Consider the following 21,528-nt stretch of genomic DNA (forward strand, 5'->3'; position numbering starts at 1 on the left):
TAAGCGGCCGTATACAGCCGCTAATTGCCGCCTAAATACGCCTGGAAAATACAACCAATTTTCCCAGGCGTATTTGGCTTTAGCCTGCACAGATCAGTCAGATCAGTCAGATCCGTGCAGGCTTCAGTGTAAAAAAAATAGGAAAAAAAATAATTTAAAAAAATGGCGTGGGTCATAACCTATCGCCAGCCCCTGCTGGGGGGGGGGGGGGGGGGGGGGGGGAACCAATGTTTATTTTGCCTCTGGGCAATTGGGATGAACTTACGCCACTGGATGATCCTGTTCATGTACCCCACTATGTTGCCCTATTTGTCCCCCTCTGTGTACCTTTAAGCTGTGTTCCTGTGCACCTCTTTCTTCAATTCTTATTTGCCTTTAAAGTACATACCCTGCCCCTCTAATTTCTGTACCTGTACCTCCTAACTTGTGTACCTCTGCGCTTTTAACATGCATTAATACGCCCCTTTAACCCTAGTCTGATTTTTTACAAAATGTCGATTTTGGTCATTTTTTTTTATTATTATAATTTTTTTTAAATGTAATTAATTTTTTGGGCGATGTCGATCGATTTAAAATCTATGTTTTAATCGATGTTTGACTGCCAGGGCTAAAACATACATTTACTGAATATAAATATAAAAAATCACCTGACAGTAATTGTGTGTTTTAGCCCTGGAAGCCCAAGAGCGTTTAAATTAAAACTATTTTTAAATCAATCAACATCGTCCAGAGAACATCCCAACATCGATCAAAATCGACCTTTGGTAAACATACCCCTGAAACCTCTTCTGTGCCTTTCTTTGCTGTGTACACATATGCATCTATCCAACATACCTGTGCCCCTCTGTGCTGTACACCTGTGCCAGTGTGATGTGTGCACTACTGTCATGTATGTATGTGAGCCTTTAATGCGTATTCCTGTATCACACTAATTTGTGTTCTGTGCCCTAGTAACTGCCTTTCCTGTGCCACTCAAACCCTGCCTTTCTGTGCCCATCTAACCTCCATACATGACATATCTCATGCCACCTGAACAATATGTTTATGCCCACAAGTCAGGTGCTTTTTATTTATAAAGTGGCGCCAATTCTTTGTTAGTAATCTGGGAACGATGTCTCCTGGCTGAGTGCTTATTATATGATAGGAGGTTACCAGTTGCCCCATATTTCTGTATACCTTACGGCACTGAGGGGGGCTGGGGTAAGGGCTTGTCTGTGAATAGGACATGTTATGTCTGTGAGCTTTGTTACTCATTGTTCATTGTGCCATTAATAATTCAGATCTTTTTAATTACTGCTGTCTAAAGAATAAGCATAGTACCGAAACGAAAATGGAGGTCTTTATGTAATGCAAAATGGCCGACTCGCAGCAAAAAAAAAAGTCTTTGGTCCCCAATTTGCAAAGATTAGCACATAGTTTTGCCCAAACCGAATTGTTTAAGGAACAAAATGGTGCCATGTGCAGGGTAGCAGGAGATTCCCCAGCTGATAGGAGAGGACGGACAGAGTGAGAGCACTCGCTGCTTAGAACTGAGTAGGCGGTACAGCGCTCTTTTGGGTACTTATGTAGTAGTTGGGCGCCCAATTAGCATATGTACGCTAGGTTAGGGAAATCGCATTGCATGGGCCATTTTATGGGCCGTGCGTTGCGATTTTCCTATGTAATTTATTCACTGCTCTCTTGGCCCCGGCAGATTGCATCGCATCACACCTCCCGCAAAATTGCATGCGATTGCATGCGATGTTATAGGGTGCGATGCCATTAGCTATACACTTGTATGACATACAATGAGGTTTTAGGCAACCCCCCACTATCCACGCCACCCCAAAGCGTGGCGAGTGGCGGCGGAATGCTTCCTCCCGACATTTTCATACCCCCACTATCTACGCCGGCGTGGAGTTGATTTTATGTAGTGTGGCGAGCGCAACGAGCCACCGTCCCCTCGCATAGCTCACTGTGCTCGCCACACTATGGGGGTTATTCTAGTCCATTCTTTCTGACAAAATCCTTCTTAGATGGACAAAACCATGTGCACTGCGGGTGGGGCAGATGTAACTTGTGCAGAGAGAATTAGATTTGGGTGGGGTTTTTCTTCAAAGTGAGATCTATATTGCAGTGTAAAATCATGCAGTCAGTATTTTCCCTGCACAGAAACAAAATAACTCACCCAAATCTAATTCTCTCTGCACATGTTACATCTGCCCCCCTGCAGTGCACATGGTTTTGTCCATCTAAGAAGGATTTTGTCAGAAAGAATGAGCTAGAATAAACCCCTATATAACATCAGCTCCACGCCGACGTGGATAGTGGGGGTATGAAAAGGTCAGGAGGACGCGTTCCGCCACCCCTCTCAGGGCTCGCTGTGCACGCTACGGGGTGGCGTGGATATTGGGGGGGTACCTTAAACCTCATTGTATGTCATACAAGTGTATAGCTAATGTAATGGCATCGCACCCTATAAAATCGCATGTGATCGCATGCGATTTTGCGGGAGGTGTGATGCGATCCGCTGGGGCCAAGAGAGCAGTGAATAAATTATATAGTAAAATCACATCGCATCGCACGGCCCATAAAAAGGCCCATGCTATGCAATGCGATTTTCTTACGCAGAATAGCCCACTAAGCAAATTGCTTAGTGGGCACCCGGCTACTACATAAGTACTCTCTTTTGCATGGAAAGCCCCAAGAATACACAGAGCCAACTATAGCACATGATCCTAGCCAAGGCACACACACATACACCCTCTGACAGGTCTCATACAGTTCCCAGGGCACATGCCCTACTTGCCCCGCACTTTGGGCCCAATTCAGCATGGATTGCTAGTTACGCATGTGCCGCATTCACATTGCACGTGCATGAGGGGAAATAGAGAATGTATGGATTATAAACGCAGTTTGATCGGCGGAAAGCCAGCACTGGGGTTGGGAAGTGGCTGTTTTCTGGGCGTGTCAGAGAAAACACAGGCATACCCCAACCGTTTTTGGGGAGGTTGGAGACGTCAGCGATGGCCACTTCCATCCGCAGTTTAATGGAAGCCTCAGAGCTACTCACATTTGCGCAGATGGTCAAGTCTCTTCGATGTTCCATTCCAGGAATTGCGTATGGATCAGTTTCTCAGATTAGCGATACACGCTGAATTACCTGCAGAAAATGTAGACAGATACCATACACCATTGTTCATATTTGTTCCTGTTATACATCTTGCATTATACACAGTCTTCATTTCTTTACCCAATAGAGACAAAGCTAAGTGGGGACACGTCAGAGAGGGAGAGAGAATACAATGCTGTCCTCTTGTATTCCTTATTGGAAACATATATACTCAAAAGTCAAATCAGAGGATACAACTAGCATTACTCTGAAACTTTGGCCCATTATTTCTGTTGTCCACTAATATATGTTCAAATCCTTTACACCAGACAGAAACTGTGACTGTTAAATATGTTTTATGGATAAAAAAAAATATTATTACTTAAATTTAGCAATTTTTAGCATTTTTTTCTTTTATAAAAATTGTCTAAAAATGTATTGTAAAGGCGCACAATTTTCTGAACAGACTGATGGACTTTGAACACCTGGAAGCCGTCCCAAATACCGAAAATAACAAGCTGTTGCTGAGCATTGACCATTATGGGTGTGTGGGAAACACCCATGGCGGTCCCTTTTAGTATTAGTTAAGTAAGGGGTGGTGTAGACTGCTTCTGTTATATCTAAGTATAACACCCCTTTATGTACAGAAAGAATAAATTAACAAACAATGGGGCAGACGTATTAAACCTGGTGAAGAGATAAAGTGGAGATGTGGAAGGTGATAACGCACCAGCCAATCAACACTTAACTGTCATTTTTCAAACATAGCTGATTGGCTGGAGTGTTAGCACCTTCTACTATATCTCAACTTTATCTCTTCACCAGGCTTAATACATCTGACCATCAACAAGTACCTGTTTTCTCCTAAATGGAGTCTGTATCTTCTAGAATGGACTATAAGTGATGCTACATGTACTCAAGCAAACTTAATCTTAATGATTTATATATTTTTGAAGGATCTCTGAGCTGCAGCGCCGTCTATGTGTACTGATACATGGCTGATATCTCTATATAGACATAAAGTATATTTGTGTGCTCATTGTAAGCACCGTCATATATACAGTAACCCTCTGCTCCCTTCACCTGATCACCTGCTACTGTATGTCATTGACAGGTTCCTCCTTGTTCTCATCTGCCTGATCTTCAGTGTCCTGTCTACAATAGAACATTACGCTGAATTTGCCACTGGAACGTTATTCTGGATGGTGAGTTGTGGGAAACCCGTATGGACCCGGGCCACGTGCAAGGAACAAGAGGCACTGGCTGTTGGATTTGTTAATAATGAAGCGCTAAATCTTTATTATGATAATCTGCGCTCCACACTACTACTATTTGCACTTATCCTAGCCAACTGCATCCCAAGGTGTACGCCCACTTTCCAGTCCTTGTACCCTCCCCCGAGGAACCGGAGATTAGTTTTCCAGAACTTTGGATGCACTTCCACAAGGGGCCAATACCTACAAGTTTTTTTCTAGTGGGCAAAATGTTCCTATAAGTCTGTTTTGAAAGACAATGGACGTTCGAGGGAGGAGGGGGGGGGGCGGACATTCCTGCGGGCGGATTAAAAAAGACACGCATCGCTGTGAACTTCGCAGTGCTGCGTGTCACCCCCAATATGCATGATAATATCGTTAACGATATCGTTAATGTGCATATCATTAATGATTATCGTATAGTGTGTACGCACCTTAAGTACTAAACTCGGAGAGAGATGTAGTGGAAAGAGGTAAAGTATCTGCTAAGCAGCTCCTAACTGACATGTTAGAGACTGGGTTTGAACAATGACAGTTAGGGGCTGGTTGGTACTTTATCACTTTTGAAGGCTAATACACCTGGCCCTTTATCACTAGCAGTTTAAGGTGAGAAGGGATCAGTCAACACAACGGGTGGAACATCACCCGCAGGAGAAAAGGAGCCAAATGGAATAATAATAACCATTGGGTTGGATTATTTTATCATATGTGACCCGTCGCCGCTCCTCTGTTACAGGAGATCGTACTGGTGGTGTTTTTTGGTGCTGAATATCTGGTGCGGCTGTGGTCGGCCGGCTGCCGCAGCAAATACGTAGGCTTCAAGGGGCGAATCCGCTTCGCTCGGAAACCCATCTCCATAATTGGTAAGAGGGCCCTGGGGTTAATGTTCCTGTGTTCTCCGATGCTCTGTCTTGTATTACAGTCAGCAGGGCGACAGGTGTATGATACGGATCCAGCCCTTGGGTTACACCGTTACAGGGAGGACAGGGACTCGCTTGTCACACACATCCATAGGGAACGCTGACAGATCCTGTCGTAGATTCTATCTGTTCCCTCGCAGCATAACAGACAATAGACAGCCTGGAGGCCTATGCAGGGTCTCTCTATAGACTGGTGACAGATATGTGTCCCAGCTACCCCCCCCCCCCCCGTCATGCCGTGACGATGGAGGACAGCTGCACACATGCAGAGAGATCAACGTTTATATAGATTGTGACAAGGAAGCGCTGACACTGGATAAGATGAAGTCTAGGTCTTTATTTTGTAGCAGCATACCAAGTAATCAGCATAAGCAAGAAAGGTTACAGCATTGCAGCATACAGGTGTCACAGCATAGTTCAGCTCTTCAGAAAGCTCCAGTGGTCCCTACCGTAACCCCTATCACCTGGGCAGCTGTCCCACCGATCAGGAGCAATGACCTCCTGCCCTGGAAACACTTATCTCAGGAGAGCACAGGTGCTGCTAATCAGACCAACCCTGATCACATCAGTTTCCCTGCTGCTGCTCTAAAACCTGGACCGGATCCTCCACATTATCGTCATGTGGAGGTATGCTGTCCCTGCCACAAGATATACATGTATTAATGTGCATATGTGGGTGCAGCCAATCCGCTCTCTAGAAACCAGCGAATCACCCCTGGGTTCGCCGACCGCGACTGGAAATACACAATTGCGCAGGCTGGACTTTGACGTTAAATATCTTAATTATGTTGCAGACATCTGTTTTTGGAGTGTTATATTATCCAATCTCTTCCCTCAGATCTCATCGTGGTCATAGCGTCCATTATTGTGCTGAGCGTTGGGTCCAACGGACAGGTCTTCGCCACATCTGCAATTAGGTTGGTGAGTTTATCGGGGTCCAGGACCCCTGAAGTCTGAAGCTCAGGCTTGTTATTCTGTCAACATACATGTGTTTTTTTCCACGTATCTTCCCCAGTCATGTGACCGCGCTAACTTTTATAACAGCAAATGTAACCGTACGGTTATTTTGCCGCAAGTCGCGCACAGCTAGGATAACGTGTACAGTAGCCTCATGTTTTGGTGCGCGCGCATCAAAAGGTCATTGCAGTATTGTTGGAATGCAAAGCCTCGCTGACAGTGCTGACTGGAGTCACTGCACGCGCTGGGTAACCCCGTCCTGGTCTGTCCTGCATGTGAGATCCTTGGTATTATTAGTTTTTATTGACCTGGCTCCAGGAAGCGTCCACAGTGCCGGGAAATTGTAAAAATACAATTAATACAAAAGTGAAAACAGACAATGGGAGTAAACCGTGAGATATGTACTAAGGGGTCTATTTACTAAGCCTCAGAGAGAGAGAGATAAAGTAGACAAAGATAAGGTACCAACCAACCAGCCCCTAACTGTCATTACTCAAACACTGTAACATAGCAGTTATGACGGATATTCAATGTGATCTGGCCTGATCTTACCACCCAGGTTCACATTGCACTACGCAATCCTACCGGCGGCCTATATGAACATCCAAACGCAGAGACCGGAGCTCGTAAAGGCGCCTGTCCCTGGCATTTGCTTTGCTGGCTCCTGGGCTACAAAGTGGTCAGTTCCAGGGGAACCCCTATGTCCGGCTGGCAGAGAGTAGCCCATACGGTAGGTTACAGTTGACTACTGGCATTCTTAGATGGCGGTAGTTGTAGGGGCCAATATACCCAGAATGCTTTGCAGTTGAAACCGCTTATTGGTTTGAGCCTGTAAATAAATAGATTTTTGTGTTCTGGTGCCCGCAAGGTTCCGCTGGGTCCTATGCAGGAGCCGGACCATGAGCCCAGGTAGTACTGACCAATAGGAAAGCACTTGGGCTCTCTCTTGGGGAGGAGCCTGATAGGCAAGTAGTACTTAATAGTGAAGAATTCATTATTATTATTAATTTATAAAGTGCCATCTGGCATCAGTGTACAAATGCAGCGGCACATATAGGACTACACAACATAATAACAGTGAGAACCCTGAACAAAATAGCTTACACTCTTCCCTCGGGCGATACAATGACAGTATGATTGGCCGGTATCTGTGGCACATTACATTGGTTGCACATTACTGTATGTTAGTCCACGTTTTACTGTCTGTCTGCTCCTCACGTCCCGCAGGGGGATCCGGTTCCTGCAGATTCTCCGCATGTTACACGTAGACCGTCAGGGAGGCACCTGGAGACTGCTGGGGTCTGTAGTGTTCATCCATCGCCAGGTGAGGGCGCTGCATGTCTTGCTTACAGTACAAACTATTGGCTTGTTCTCACTTTACATGGGTATATTAATCCCTGGGCATCTGTCCCTGTGCCCCTCCACAGTGTAATAGTCCCTGTGCCCCTCCTCAGTGTATTAGTCCCTGTGCCCCCTCCTCAGTGTATTAGTCCCTGTGCCCCCTCCTCAGTGTATTAGTGCTTGTGCCCCCTCCTCAGTGTATTAGTCCCTGTTCTCCCTGCCCAGTGTATTAGCCCCCCTGTACCCCCTCCTCAGTGTATTAGTCCTCCTGTGCCCCCTCCTCAGTGTATTAGTCCCTGTGTCCCCTCCTCAGTGTATTAGTCCCTGTGTCTCCTCCTCTGTGTATTAGTCCCTGTGTCTCCTCCTCTGTGTATTAGTCCATGTACCCCCTCCTCAGTGTATTAGTCCCTGTTCTCTCTGCCCAGTGTATTAGCCCTCATGTGTCCCTCCCCAGTGTATTAGTCCCTGTGCCCCTCCTCAGTGTATAAGTCCCTGTGCCCCCTCCTCAGTGTATTAGTCCCTGTGCCCCTCCTCAGTGTATTAGTCCCTGTGCCCCCTCCTCAGTGTATTAGTCCATGTGCCCCCTCCTCAGTGTATTAGTCCCTGTGCCCCCTCCCCAGTGTATTAGTCCCTGTGCCACCTCCTCAGTGTATTAGTCCCTGTGCCCCCTCCTCAGTGTATTAGTCCCTGTTCTCTCTGCCCAGTGTATTAGGCCTCCTGTGTCCCCTCCTCAGTGTATTAGTCCCTGTGTCCTCTCCTCAGTGTATTAGTCCCTGTGTCCCCTCCTCAGTGTATTAGTCCATGTTCTCCCTGCCCAGTGTATTAGCCCTCATGTGTCCCTCCCCAGTGTATTAGTCCCTGTGCCCCTCCTCAGTGTATAAGTCCCTGTGCCCCCTCCTCAGTGTATTAGTCCCTGTGCCCCTCCTCAGTGTATTAGTCACTGTGCCCCTCCTCAGTGTATTAGCCCCTGTGCCCCTCCTCAGTGTATTAGTTCCTGTGCCCCTCCTCAGTGTATTAGTCCCTGTTTTCCCTGCCCAGTGTATTAGCCCTCCTGTGCCCCCCCCCCCTCAGTGTATTAGACCTCCTGTGCCCCCTCCTCAGTGTATTAGTCCCTGTGCCCCCTCCTCAGTGTATTAGCCCTACTGTGCCCCTCATCAGTGTATTAGCCCCTGTGCCCCTCCTCTGTGTATTAGCCCCTGTGCCCCTCCTCAGTGTATTAGTCCCTGTGCCCCCTCCTCAGTGTATTAGTCCCTGTTTTCCCTGCCCAGTGTATTAGCCCTCCTGTGCCTCCTCCTCAGTGTATTAGTCCTCCTGTGCCCCCTCCTCAGTGTATTAGTCCCTGTGCCCTCTCCTCACTGTATTAGTCCTTGTGCCCCCTCCTCAGTGTATTAGTCCCTGTGCCGTCTCCTCACTGTATTAGTCCCTGTTTCCCCTGCCCAGTATATTAGCCCTCCTGTGTCCCCTCCTCTGTGTATTAGTCCCTGTTTTCCCTGCCCAGTGTATTAGACCTCCTGTGCCCCCTCCTCAGTGTATTAGTCCCTGTGCCCCCTCCTCAGTGTATTAGTCCCTGTGCCCCCTCACTGTATTAGTCCCTGTGTCCCCTCCTCAGTGTATTAGCCCTCCTGTGTCCCCTCCTCTGTGTATTAGTCCCTGTTTTCCCTGCCCAGTGTATTAGACCTCCTGTGTCCCCTCCCCAGTGTATTAGTCCCTGTGCCCCTCCTCAGTGTATAAGTCCATGTGCCCCCTCCTCAGTGTATTAGTCCCTGTGCCCCTCCTCAGTGTATTAGTCACTGTGCCCCTCCTCAGTGTATTAGCCCCTGTGCCCCTCCTCAGTGTATTAGTCCCTGTTTTCCCTGCCCAGTGTATTAGCCCTCCTGTGCCCCCCCCTCAGTGTATTAGACCTCCTGTGCCCCCTCCTCAGTGTATTAGTCCCTGTGCCCCCTCCTCAGTGTATTAGCCCTACTGTGCCCCTCATCAGTGTATTAGTCCCTGTGCCCCCTCCTCAGTGTATTAGTCCCTGTTTTCCCTGCCCAGTGTATTAGCCCTCCTGTGCCTCCTCCTCAGTGTATTAGTCCTCCTGTGCCCCCTCCTCAGTGTATTAGTCCCTGTGCCCTCTCCTCACTGTATTAGTCCTTGTGCCCCCTCCTCAGTGTATTAGTCCCTGTGCCGTCTCCTCACTGTATTAGTCCCTGTTTCCCCTGCCCAGTATATTAGCCCTCCTGTGTCCCCTCCTCAGTGTATTAGTCCCTGTGCCCCCTCCTCAGTGTATTAGTCCCTGTGCCCCCTCCTCACTGTATTAGTCCCTGTGTCCCCTCCTCAGTGTATTAGCCCTCCTGTGTCCCCTCCTCAGTGTATTAGTCCATGTGTCCCCTCCTCAGTGTATTAGTCCCTGTGTCCCCTCCTCAGTGTATTAGCCCTCCTGTGTCCCCTCCTCAGTGTATTAGTCCCTGTGTCCCCTCCTCAGTGTATTAGTCCCTGTGCCCCCTTCTCAGTGTATTAGCCCTCCTGTGTCCCCTCCAGTATGAATCACTGTGCCCCCCTGTCTGTATCCCTGGTGTCATTGCTGTTGCACCGCTGACTGTCTGTATCTGGCATCCACATGACGGCCGCTGTCACCCCAGGAGTTGATCACCACTCTGTACATCGGCTTCTTGGGTCTCATCTTCTCCTCATACTTTGTGTATCTGGCTGAGAAGGATGCTGTGGATGAGGCAGGCAGGACTGGGTTTTCGAGCTACGCTGATGCCCTCTGGTGGGGAGTGGTGAGTATGGCAGTGGCAATATTCTTAGCTATAGGCCTGGCTGTACTGGTGGTTCCCAAACATTCTTTGATCACAGCACCCTAGAGTATCCAAGTTATATTCACGGAACCCCCGGGTTTAAAATAATGTATTGATAAATTTAGAGGGTCAGCTATGTGGTGGTACACAGTGGTGCTCCTGATTGCCCACATGGTGTAGGATCGGCAGCCACTAGCACTGGATTTTCCTGATACTATGACCATAAATAATTTAAATTTGGTCCAGGACCACCAATCTGTGGCATCTCAGAAGAGCCACGTAGCAGCCAAGGTACCCAGGCAGACAGTTTGGGAACCACTGATCATTAGTGGGCCTGTCACTTGCACCCAAGTACACTATAAAGCAATAGAGTGGTCTCACTGTAATGGGGTGTGATCTCTCTGTAAGGGGGTGTGATCTCTCTGTAAGGGGGTATGGTCCTGCTGCACTGGATGTGGCTTTGCTGCAAAAGACTAAGTTACACAAACGCAATAGTACCTCTTACACCATACTATGCCTAACACAGTAATGCCCCTTACACCATATCATGCGTACCACGCAGTAATGCCCCTTACACCATATTATGCCCCACACAGTAATGCCCCTTATGAATGCCATAGTACCTGCTCATTGTCAGGGGTTGTTTCATCATGCTGCTACTGCATAAGGAAGATATATGTACTATTTTTGCCAACTATATGCCGTTTCCCACGGCAACCTTGACAGAACTGTTATGTTGGTGCCTAGCTGTGTGACTCGGCTCAGTTTCCTGTCGTACAGGTCACAGTGACGACCATCGGATATGGGGATAAAGTCCCTCAAACGTGGATTGGGAAAACCATCGCGTCCTGCTTCTCTGTCTTCGCCATCTCGTTCTTTGCGCTTCCAGCTGTAAGTACCAGCCCCCAGTAATGACTGATCATGCATTATCTCTCACAGACTGGCCAGCGCTGGCCCGGGTACTATTAGGCCATCTTCTCGGTCTCTCTGGGGGCAGCGTTGGTAGGTAAACCTCAACAAGGCAAGAAAAGTTTTCATTTATCATGGGTAGTACCCACTACCGCCTGCAGGTGTCAGCGATGATACATGTTTAGAGAAGTGACAGTATTAAGCTCACCCTGACCCTTGTCCTTGGTGCTGGCACTCTCTCATCTCTTAGGGCATATTGGGGTCCGGTTTTGCTCTAAAGGTTCAGCAAAAGCAACGGCAGAAACATTTCAACAGGCAGATCCCGGCCGCAGCGTCACTGATCCAGGTAGTAGATTTGCAGTGTGGGGTGCTGGGTATACCTGTGTGTGTCAGGTAGCATCACCATTGTCTGATTGCCTCTCGTACAGACCCTCTGGAGGTGTTACGCCGCTGAGAAGTCCTACAGCTCCACAGCCACCTGGAAAATCTACCTGACCCCACCAGAGCAGGGCAGTAAGACGGCCCCTTCGCCATCCAGCCCCGGAGCACGTAGACAGGTCCGGTGATTCCTGCCAGCCCGCTCTGATGTCATCTAACCCGTCCTGTCTGCATGAGCCCCCCCCCCCCCCCCCCTCCTAATCTCCTGAGTATTGTGTCTCTAGTCCCTGCTTCTAGAGGAATCCTCACCCCTGACTCCACATGGCGGTATCATTGGGGACCATTACACGTGGTAGTAACATTGGAGAACATTACACGTGGTGGTATCATTGGGGACCATTACACGTGGCGGTATCATTGGGGGCCATTACATGTGGTCAGGGGCGGATCCAGGATAAGATGACAGGGGGGGCACCATGATAAAAGAGGGTTTAGGTGGGGGAGGGCCAGTGTTAGTGGTGCCAGTGTACATGCTAAGAGAGCGGCAGAGAGAGGGTGGCAATGGGATTAAAAATAGGCCCTGGCATTTAAAGTACGCAGGCCCACCATGGCGACAAAAGTGAAGGATGTAGTTGTGCACGCGCCGAAGGCACGCTCTGGAAAAGGGTGTGTGGCCACTCAACAGGGGGCATGTCCTTGAGTGTAGTGTACAACACCATATACAACTTCTACACATTATGCAGCAAAATACTAGACCCCATTATACTTGCCCCTTACACATGATGCCAAATGGAATGAGCCAAAATTTAAACAATGCCTCTTGGATTGTGTCAAAATTCACATAATGCCACACGGATTGAGCCAAAATTTACATAATAACACACGGATTGAGCCAAAATTCACATAATGCCACATGGATTGAGCCAAAATTCACATAATGCCACACGGATTGAGCCAAAATTCTCATAATGCCACACGGATTGAGCCAAAATTCACATAATGCCACACAGATTAAGACAAAATTCACAATACGCTTCATAAACAGGGACATTGTCCACCAAAGGCACGCATTAAACATTTACACCATAATGTCCATTACACGTTAAGTTACACGGCATGATGTCCATTATGTATTATGCCAAACACCATAATGCCTATTAAAAATTATGCTACATACAGTAAGTGCTGCTTATCTACATGCTCATTGCCAAGGGTTCCATGCTCATTGGCAGAGGTTCCATGTTAGTTGCCATGTGGGATTACATGCTCATTGCCAACGGGGAATACATGCTCGTGGTAAATGGGGGACAGCCGCCGCCAGGCAGAAGTAATAGCCACTGACAGTGGCAGAGCCTGGCTGTATTCCGAGCACTGCAGGTCCCGGCTATTTGAAATAATACCCATTTCACACCAGAAAATGCATTCCCAGGTTGGCCCCTTTTACACCAGCCTAGTCCCTGCATTTTCTGGTGTGAGGGGGAGAGAAAACCACCCCTCCCCCCCTTTAACCAGTTATCTCATTTAACCGGCTATATTTTCGGAACTAACTGACCCATTTACATGAGACAAGTATCATATTGAAGAACTTTTGAGTGGGCTTTGAATGATTTTGGTCCAGTGAAACTGGAATGTTTGGTTCAAGAGTAATCTGCCCTCAAAGAACATGAACAGCCATGAAATTATATTTCAAAAATAAAAAATTGATTTACACGCTATATCTCTGGAACCGATTGACCGATATGGACCATACTGGTATCATATTGAAGGCCCAGCGATTTGGAATTGAATGACTTCAACCACTAGCTCCTGTGATGCCAGGGGGGGAACTGGCAGCCGTCGGAACCGGGTGGTGGTCGGAATTGACGGGTCCCATATTATCCTATGGGGAAAAAATGTTACAGCTTTGCCAGGCGATATCTCCGGTTCCCGGGGGGCTAGAGACATAGGGCTGGGCTCGTTGGAAAGCCCTGGTCCTCAGCTACAAAATGAATGACAGGAGGGGCACATGCCCGGGTGCCCCCCCCCCTGAATCCGCCACTGCATGTGGTAGTAACATTGGGGAACATTACACGTGGTGGTATCATTGGGGTCCATTACACGTGGTGGTATCATTGGGGGCCATTACACGTGGTAGTAACATTGAGGAACATTACACGTGATGGTATCATTGGGGGTCATTACACATGGTAGCAACATTGAGGAACATTACACATGGTGGTATTATTGGAGAACATTACACGTGGTGGTATCATTGGGAAACATTACACGTGGTGGTATCATTGGGGGCCATTACACGTGGTAGTAACATTGAGGAACATTACACGTGATGGTATCATTGGGGGCCATTACACGTGGTAGCAACATTGAGGAACATTACACGTGGTGGTATCATTGGGGGCCATTACAGGTGATGGTATCATTGGGGGCCATTACACGTGGTAGCAGCATTGAGGAACATTACACATTGTGGTATTATTGGGGAACATTACACTTGGTGGTATCATTGGGGAACATTACACGTGGTGGTATCATTGGGGAACATTACACGTGGTGGTATCATTGGGGGCCATTACACGTGGTAGTAACATTAAGGAACATTACACGTGGTAGTATCATTGGGGGTTATTACACGTGGTAGCAACATTGAGGAACATTACACATGGTGGTATCATTGGGGAACATTACACGTGGTGGTATCATTGGGGAACATTACACGTGGTAGCAACATTGAGGAACATTACACATGGTGATATTATTGGGGAACATTACACGTGGTGGTATCTTTGGGAACATTACACGTGGTGGTATCATTGGGAAACATTTACATGTGGTGGTATCATTGGGGAACATTACACGTGGTGGTATCATTGGGGAACATTACACGTGGTGGTATCATTGGGTGGTGGTATCATTGGGAAACATTACATGTGGTGGTATCATTGGGGAACATTACACATGGTGGTATTATTGGGGAACATTACACATGGTGGTATCATTGGGGAACATTACACGTGGTGGTAACATTGGGGAACATTACACATGGTGGTATTATTGGGGAACATTACACGTGGTGGTATCATTGGGGAACATTACACGTGGTGGTATCATTGGGGAACATTACACGTGGTGGTATCATTGGGGAACATTACACGTGGTGGTATCATTGGGGAACATTACACATGGTGGTATTATTGGGGAACATTACACGTGGTTGTATTATTGGGGAACATTACACGCGGTGGTAACATTGCGGAACATTACACGTGGTGGTAACATTGAGGAACATTACACGTGATGGTATCACATTGTGGTAACATTGAGGAACATTACACGTGGTGGTACCATTACATTATTATTGGGGAACATAACACGTGGTGGTAACATTACATTATTATTGTGGAACATTACACTTGGTCGTATTTTCGGGGAACATTACACGTGGTGGTAACATTAGATAGACATAAATATATATACTATATATATAGAGTAAGGGAGTGAGGACATTTTATATATATATATATATATATATAATATTACTGGACATTATATATACAGTAAGAGAGCGGTGGGGGCATTATTACAGGACATTATATATACAGTAAGAGAGCAGGGGGGGCATTATTACAGGACATTATATATACAGTAAGAGAGCGGGGACATTATTACAGGACATTATATATACGGAATCGGTACATCTGTCAGAATGAACTTAGGTCTACAGTCATTAGGTCGACCCCACTAGGTCGACTGGCAGGAAGGTCGTCCTGATTTAAGGTCGACATGGGCCAAGGTCGACATGAGTTAAGGTCGAATTTGCATAAAGGTCGACATGAGGAATGTCGACTGGTCATAAGGTCGACATGGGGTTTTCACTGTTTTTTTATCCGAATGTCGACACAGTCGACATGGACACAGTTGGCAATGAGAATCGGACCCTCGCATCGCTCGCTTCGCTCGCAATGCTTCGGGCACGGTGGCTCGCTTCGCTCGCCACAGCTTTAATAACCTCCTCCACGCCCTAGTGGATGGTAGGGCATGAAATACCGCCTGTCGGCACATGTCGGCTCAAAAAACAGTGAAAAAACCCATGTCGACCTTATGACCAGTCGACCTTCCTCATGTCGACCTTTATGCAAATTCGACCTTAAGTCATGTCGACCTTGGCCCATGTCGACCTTAAGTCAGGTCGACCTTCCTGCCAGTCGACCTAGTGGGGTCGACCTAATGACTGTAGACGTAAGTTCATTCTAATAGATGACCGTTTCCCATATATACAGTAAGAGAGCGGGAACATTATTACAGGACATTATATATACAGTAAGAGAGCGGGGGGGCATTATTACAGGACATTATATATACAGTAAGAGAGCGGGGACATTATTACAGGACATTATATATACAGTAAGAGAGCGGGGACATTATTACAGGACATTATATATACAGTAAGAGAGCGGGGATATTATTACAGGACATTATATATACAGTAAGAGAGCGGGGACATTATAACAGGATATTATATATACATTAAGAGAGTGGGGGGACATTATTACAGGATATTATATATACAGTAAGAGAGCGGGGGGGCAATATTACAGGACATTATATATACAGTAAGAGAGCGGGGACATTATTACAGGACATTATATATACAGTAAGAGAGCGGGGACATTATTACAGGACATTATATATACAGTAAGAGAGTGGGGGGGACATTATTACAGGACATTATATATACAGTAAGAGAGCGGGGACATTATTACAGGACATTATATTTACAGTAAGAGAGCGGGGACATTATTACAGGACATTATATATACAGTAAAAGAGCAGGACATTATATATATATACAGTAAGAGAGCGGGGGGGACATTATTACAGGACATTATATATACAGTAAAAGAGCAGGACATTATATATATATACAGTAAGAGATCGGGGGGACATTATTACAGATTATTATATATACAGTAAGAGAGCAGGACATTATATATATATATAGTAAATGAGCGGGGGGATATTATTACAGGGCATTATATATATACAGTAAGAGATCGGGGGGGGGACATTATTACAGGACGCTGTTACTGTACGAGTCAGTTGGTGGCTGAAATCCTTTGCTCTTCCCCCAGAACAGAAGATGTAAAAGGAAGACCAAATCTGTACACGAGGCCATTGTTACCCCCACAAGTCCCACTTTGGCCCCACTGTGCCTCTCGCCAATGCCTCGGGCTAGCCCCCCGGAGAATGCTCTGTCTGTGCCTCATATCACATATCATCACACAGAGGGGGAGAAGAAGGAGCAGAACTTCCCAAGTCCGACAGGTAGGGGGCAGTCACAGTTATGTGATGCTGACACTTAGGGGGAGATTTATCAAGTCTTGGAGAGAGATAAAGCGGAGAGAGCTTCTGCTATTTTATAGCACAGCCTCTAAAATGACAGTTAGGCGCTAATTGGTTGGTACTTTAACTCTCTTCACTACTAGGATTAATTTGAGGTTCGGAGACACAATGTACTGATCTTTAATGTAATCCTTAGGGTTGCTGACTGTACTTATTTGTAATATTGTCAGAATATTGAAGTAATTTATTTATAACAGGTAATATATAGCGCACATAGTGGTAGGACTGTGTGATATGCTGTGGCTGGTAGGACAGTGGAAGGACTGTGTGATATGCTGTGGCTGGTAGGACTGTGTGATATGCTGTGGCTGGTAGGACTGTGTGATACGTTGTGGCTGGTAGGACTGTGTGATGTGCTGTGGCTGGTAGGACAGTGGTAGGGCTGTGTGATACGCTGTGGCTGGTAGGACTGTGTGATATGCTGTGGCTGGTAGGACTGTGTGATATGCTGTGGCTGGTAGGACAGTGGTAGGGCTGTGTGATACGCTGTGGCTGGTAGGACTGTGTGATATGCTGTGGCTGGTAGGACTGTGTGATATGCTGTGGCTCGTAGGACTGTGTGATACGCTGTGGCTGGACAGTGTAGCCTATCCAGCAACTAGGAACTAGTGACATCACTGAGAATGCAGCCTATCCAGTCACTAGGAACCAGTGACATCACTGAGAGTGCAGCTTATCCAGTGACTAGGGACCAGTGACATCACTGAGAGTGCAGCCTATCCAGTCACTAGGAACCAGTGACATCACTGAGAGTGCAGCCTATCCAGTCACTAGGAACCAGTGACATCACTGAGAGTGCAGCCTATCCAGTCACTAGGAACCAGTGACATCACTGAGAGTGCGGCCTATCCAGTCACTAGGAACCAGTGACATCACTGAGAGTGCAGCATATCCAGTCACTAGGAGCCAGTGACATCACTGAGAGTGCGGCATTTCCAGTCTCTAGGAACCAGTGACATCACTGAGAGTGCAGCCTATCCAGTCACTAGGAACCAGTGACATCACTGAGAGTGCAGCATATGCAGTCACTAGGAACCAATGACATCACTGAGAGTGCAGCCTATCCAGTCAATAGGAACCAGTGACATCACTGAGAGTGCAGCCTATCCAGTCACTAGGAACCAGTGACATCACTGAGAGTGCAGCCTATCCAGTCACTAGGAACCAGTGACATCACTGAGAGCGCAGCTTATCCAGTGATTAGGGACCAGTGACATCACTGATACTAGTTTTCACAGATGTGTTTTAGAGATCTTCCATAGCATCTGTAGCTGTCACTGAACTTATAGACTCTTTTATTATAAGACAAGTGAGTCCTGCTTCGTGCTTTGGTGATAAATATATTACTGATCTCTCCTATAGAACTGGTGTATACAGTACCCGTCCCTCGCCGGTACAATGCCTCTCCCGTAGAACTGGTGTATACAGTATAGTACCCGTCCCTCGCCGGTACAATGCCTCCTCATCAGCTGCACATTTCTCTCTCTTCCTCCCCCCCGCTGCTCTGTTACATGTTCCGCCTCTCCCTGGTTGTTCTCTCTCTGCACTGTTCTGTGTCTCTGACAGGTCGCTGTCGGTCTTGGTCCACTCTCTCTATCTGCAACAGCGCTTTCTCCCTCGCACAAGGTACTAACGTCTCTGCTCCGCGCACCTTCCTCCAGTGATAATTCAGTTGTGTGATATTAGAAGGGAACTGCTCCCAATCGATAAAGAATCCCGTACAGTACTTTAATAGGACATTAATTTGTTCATCAATGGGCCTAATTCAGACCTGATAGCACAGCCGGGCAATAATCCATAGACAGCGCATGCATAGAACGCATGCGTCAGGCCGTACTGCAATAAATTTGTGCTACTTTTTTTTATCGCCGACCATGCGCACGTTGAGTGGCAAAAATCCGGCGTTTACCTGATCGCCGGGCTCCAAAAGTTAGCAGCCCAGAGACCGGGACTGAATTAGGCCCTTAGTTTTGTTCTGCAGCCTTATGGCTGAAATACGTTGCTTCAAACTAAAACTTTTCTCGCATGTTAGAACCTGAAATCCCTGCCGAATATATTCCAGAATTCTCCGAATCAGTGGCACTTATTTATTCCAGGAATGAAGTGGTTGTGAAGGAAATGCTTTCGGGGGGGGGGGGGGGGGGGGGGGGGGCTATATTTCTCAGTGCCCCTAGGTAGCTGGCAGAGCTGGTTATTGGCTGGTCACTGGCTGGTAGGGTGAGATGTGCCGTCATTGTAAGTGTATCGTCTGCCCGCAGGGAGGACTCGGCCGGATGAATCCCTTCCGGATATCTCCCGGACTAACAGCTACACTGACGACATGGATGCGATGAGCGAGGAGAGCCCCCTGCCTGCAGCAACCGATATATCACAGTAAGGACCCCCCAAATCTTTGCCCACCACCCCCCCTCCCCCGCATACCACCATCTCCCTTCGCAAACCAGGTAAGGGGATGTGTAAGGAATACACATCCCCTCAGCTGATTACTCCTGCCTTTGCAAACGTCTCAACTGACTTATATTTGCGGGCGCCTGGGCGAAGGTAAGGAGGTTCGCTGATGTCATGTGATGTCAGCCGCCCGCATAATCATGGGAACGCCCATAAAACGCTGGGCATTGCCATGGCCTAGCGCCGCCACCGAGTGAGCCACTCACCACTGCTGTTTGCAGTCAAGGTTTCCACATGTGCAAACCCCGACCACTACGCGTGATCCCGAATCAGCCCCCAGGTCCATAGGTTACTATGTAAAAGGAATCCGGTAATCCCAGCACACACTAGACAAAAACCCTAGTGGGCAATATGGCCGACGATGCGCACTCTCGCGCATCATTAACGCCCCTCCTGTTATCGTCTGTGCACGCAGCTTAATCTGGGAATACTGTCAGTGACTGTACGCACTGCGGGGACCAGGTGGCGCCAATGAACGATATACTACTAACGATATCGTCCAGTGAGTACGCACTGTATCGTTTTCCTAGCAGCAAAATCACCTATGGTAACTTCTAAAGGGCTTCAGTATTGTATGTTTCGGGGCCCTGTGACACGTCTCCGTGTGTCCCCTTCTGATCCGTGTAACCATTGGTCTTTGTCTCCCCTGACAGCACGATGAGCAGGTGAGAGGGCGTGCAGGCGGGCGTGTATAACAGTGTGACCATTATCAGTGTCACTCATGGGGGGACGGAGGACAGACACGGGGGGGGGGGGGGGGACAGGGTCATTCGCAAAAGGGGTGGAAAAGGGAAAGAAATAACCTGAAAACACTTGGAGAGAGATAAAGTACCAGCCAATCAGCTCCTAGCTGTCACTATCCAAACACAGGCTGTAAGGTGGCAGTTGGGAGCTGCTTGGCTGGTACTTTATCTCTCTCCTCACATTGATGCAGAAATTGTACCCATTCCTTGTGACACTGATCACCCGCTCTTATACATGTACTGCTGCATGTGTGTGTGCTCCTCTGCGTGCGCATGCTAAGTGATCATACTACATATGCGTGTGCCCATCCCTATACTACGGACATGCTGGGTGAGTATACCGGGGGTGCACGCTGTTTGAGTTTGTCCCCCCTGAGTGTGTGTGTGAGTGTGTGTCTGTGTGTCCTCTGCTTGCTATGTGATTGTTCTTTACACATACTGGGCCTGATTCACAGATGTTCAGTAACCACATCTGCGCATGTGCTGCCCTCCGTCTGCGAATCTCCAGCCGCAGCGTGATTGACATGCTGCGCGGAGGCGGGGCAGAGCGAGGGCGTGTAACTGCAGCGTTCCTAGATATCAGGGTGTGATCCATCTCTGATCCAGACTGTGTGTGTGTGTGTGTGTGTGATGTGGCTTCTGTTTGGTGGCCTGTTTGTATGTTACATGCACATTTGGTGACACACATATGCCAAGCTGGCATTTCCTATATTCCAGGCTGACAGATGCTCACAGGACAGCGGTGAAGGTCACACGCCGGATGCAATACTTTGTCGCACGGAGGAAATTTCAGGTACCAGAACCAATAAGCCCTGTTATACCTGATATATATCTCATACACGTGTACCAGGCCCAACATCTCTGATTACTGCGGTATAGTACACAGAGCTTAATACCTTGTTACTAGAGTCATTTGTTACATGTCCAATGCCTCATTAGTATAATACATGTAGTGTCATACATGCAGCTCATACTGTAACACACAGACACAGACACTTATATATTGCTGTCTGGTTACCCCCAGTATAATACCCCGTAGTGTCATACATGCAGCTCATACTGTAATACACAGACACAGACACTTATATATTGCTGTCTGGTTACCCCCAGTATAATACCCCGTAGTGTAATGCATGCAGCTCATACTGTAACACACAGACACAGCCACTTATATATTACTGTCTGGTTACCCCGAGTATAATACCCTGTAGTGTAATACATGCAGCTCATACTGTAACACACAGACACAGCCACAACCACAGCCAGTATATATTACTGTCTGGTTACCCCAAGTATAATACCCTATAG

General features: G+C 47.4%; 1 protein-coding gene across 1 annotated transcript in view; it reads left to right on the forward strand.

Moving 5' to 3' along the window:
* LOC146073668 (potassium voltage-gated channel subfamily KQT member 1-like) overlaps positions 1-21,528 on the forward strand; it is a 59,030-nt gene that overhangs the window by 11,048 nt on the left and 26,454 nt on the right. The window contains exons 3-14 of the mRNA XM_083181035.1: positions 4,206-4,296; positions 5,081-5,207; positions 6,103-6,181; positions 7,449-7,545; positions 10,184-10,324; positions 11,123-11,233; positions 11,502-11,597; positions 11,680-11,808; positions 16,759-16,951; positions 18,596-18,655; positions 19,288-19,402; positions 20,938-21,013. Coding sequence (XP_083037161.1) covers positions 4,206-4,296; positions 5,081-5,207; positions 6,103-6,181; positions 7,449-7,545; positions 10,184-10,324; positions 11,123-11,233; positions 11,502-11,597; positions 11,680-11,808; positions 16,759-16,951; positions 18,596-18,655; positions 19,288-19,402; positions 20,938-21,013 — 1,315 coding nt within the window. The remainder of the gene's footprint in view (positions 1-4,205; positions 4,297-5,080; positions 5,208-6,102; positions 6,182-7,448; positions 7,546-10,183; positions 10,325-11,122; positions 11,234-11,501; positions 11,598-11,679; positions 11,809-16,758; positions 16,952-18,595; positions 18,656-19,287; positions 19,403-20,937; positions 21,014-21,528) is intronic.

This window comes from Crinia signifera, chromosome 4 (assembly GCF_055691185.1).
Source record: "Crinia signifera chromosome 4, ASM5569118v1, whole genome shotgun sequence".
Classification (NCBI taxonomy): Eukaryota; Metazoa; Chordata; class Amphibia; order Anura; family Myobatrachidae; genus Crinia; species Crinia signifera.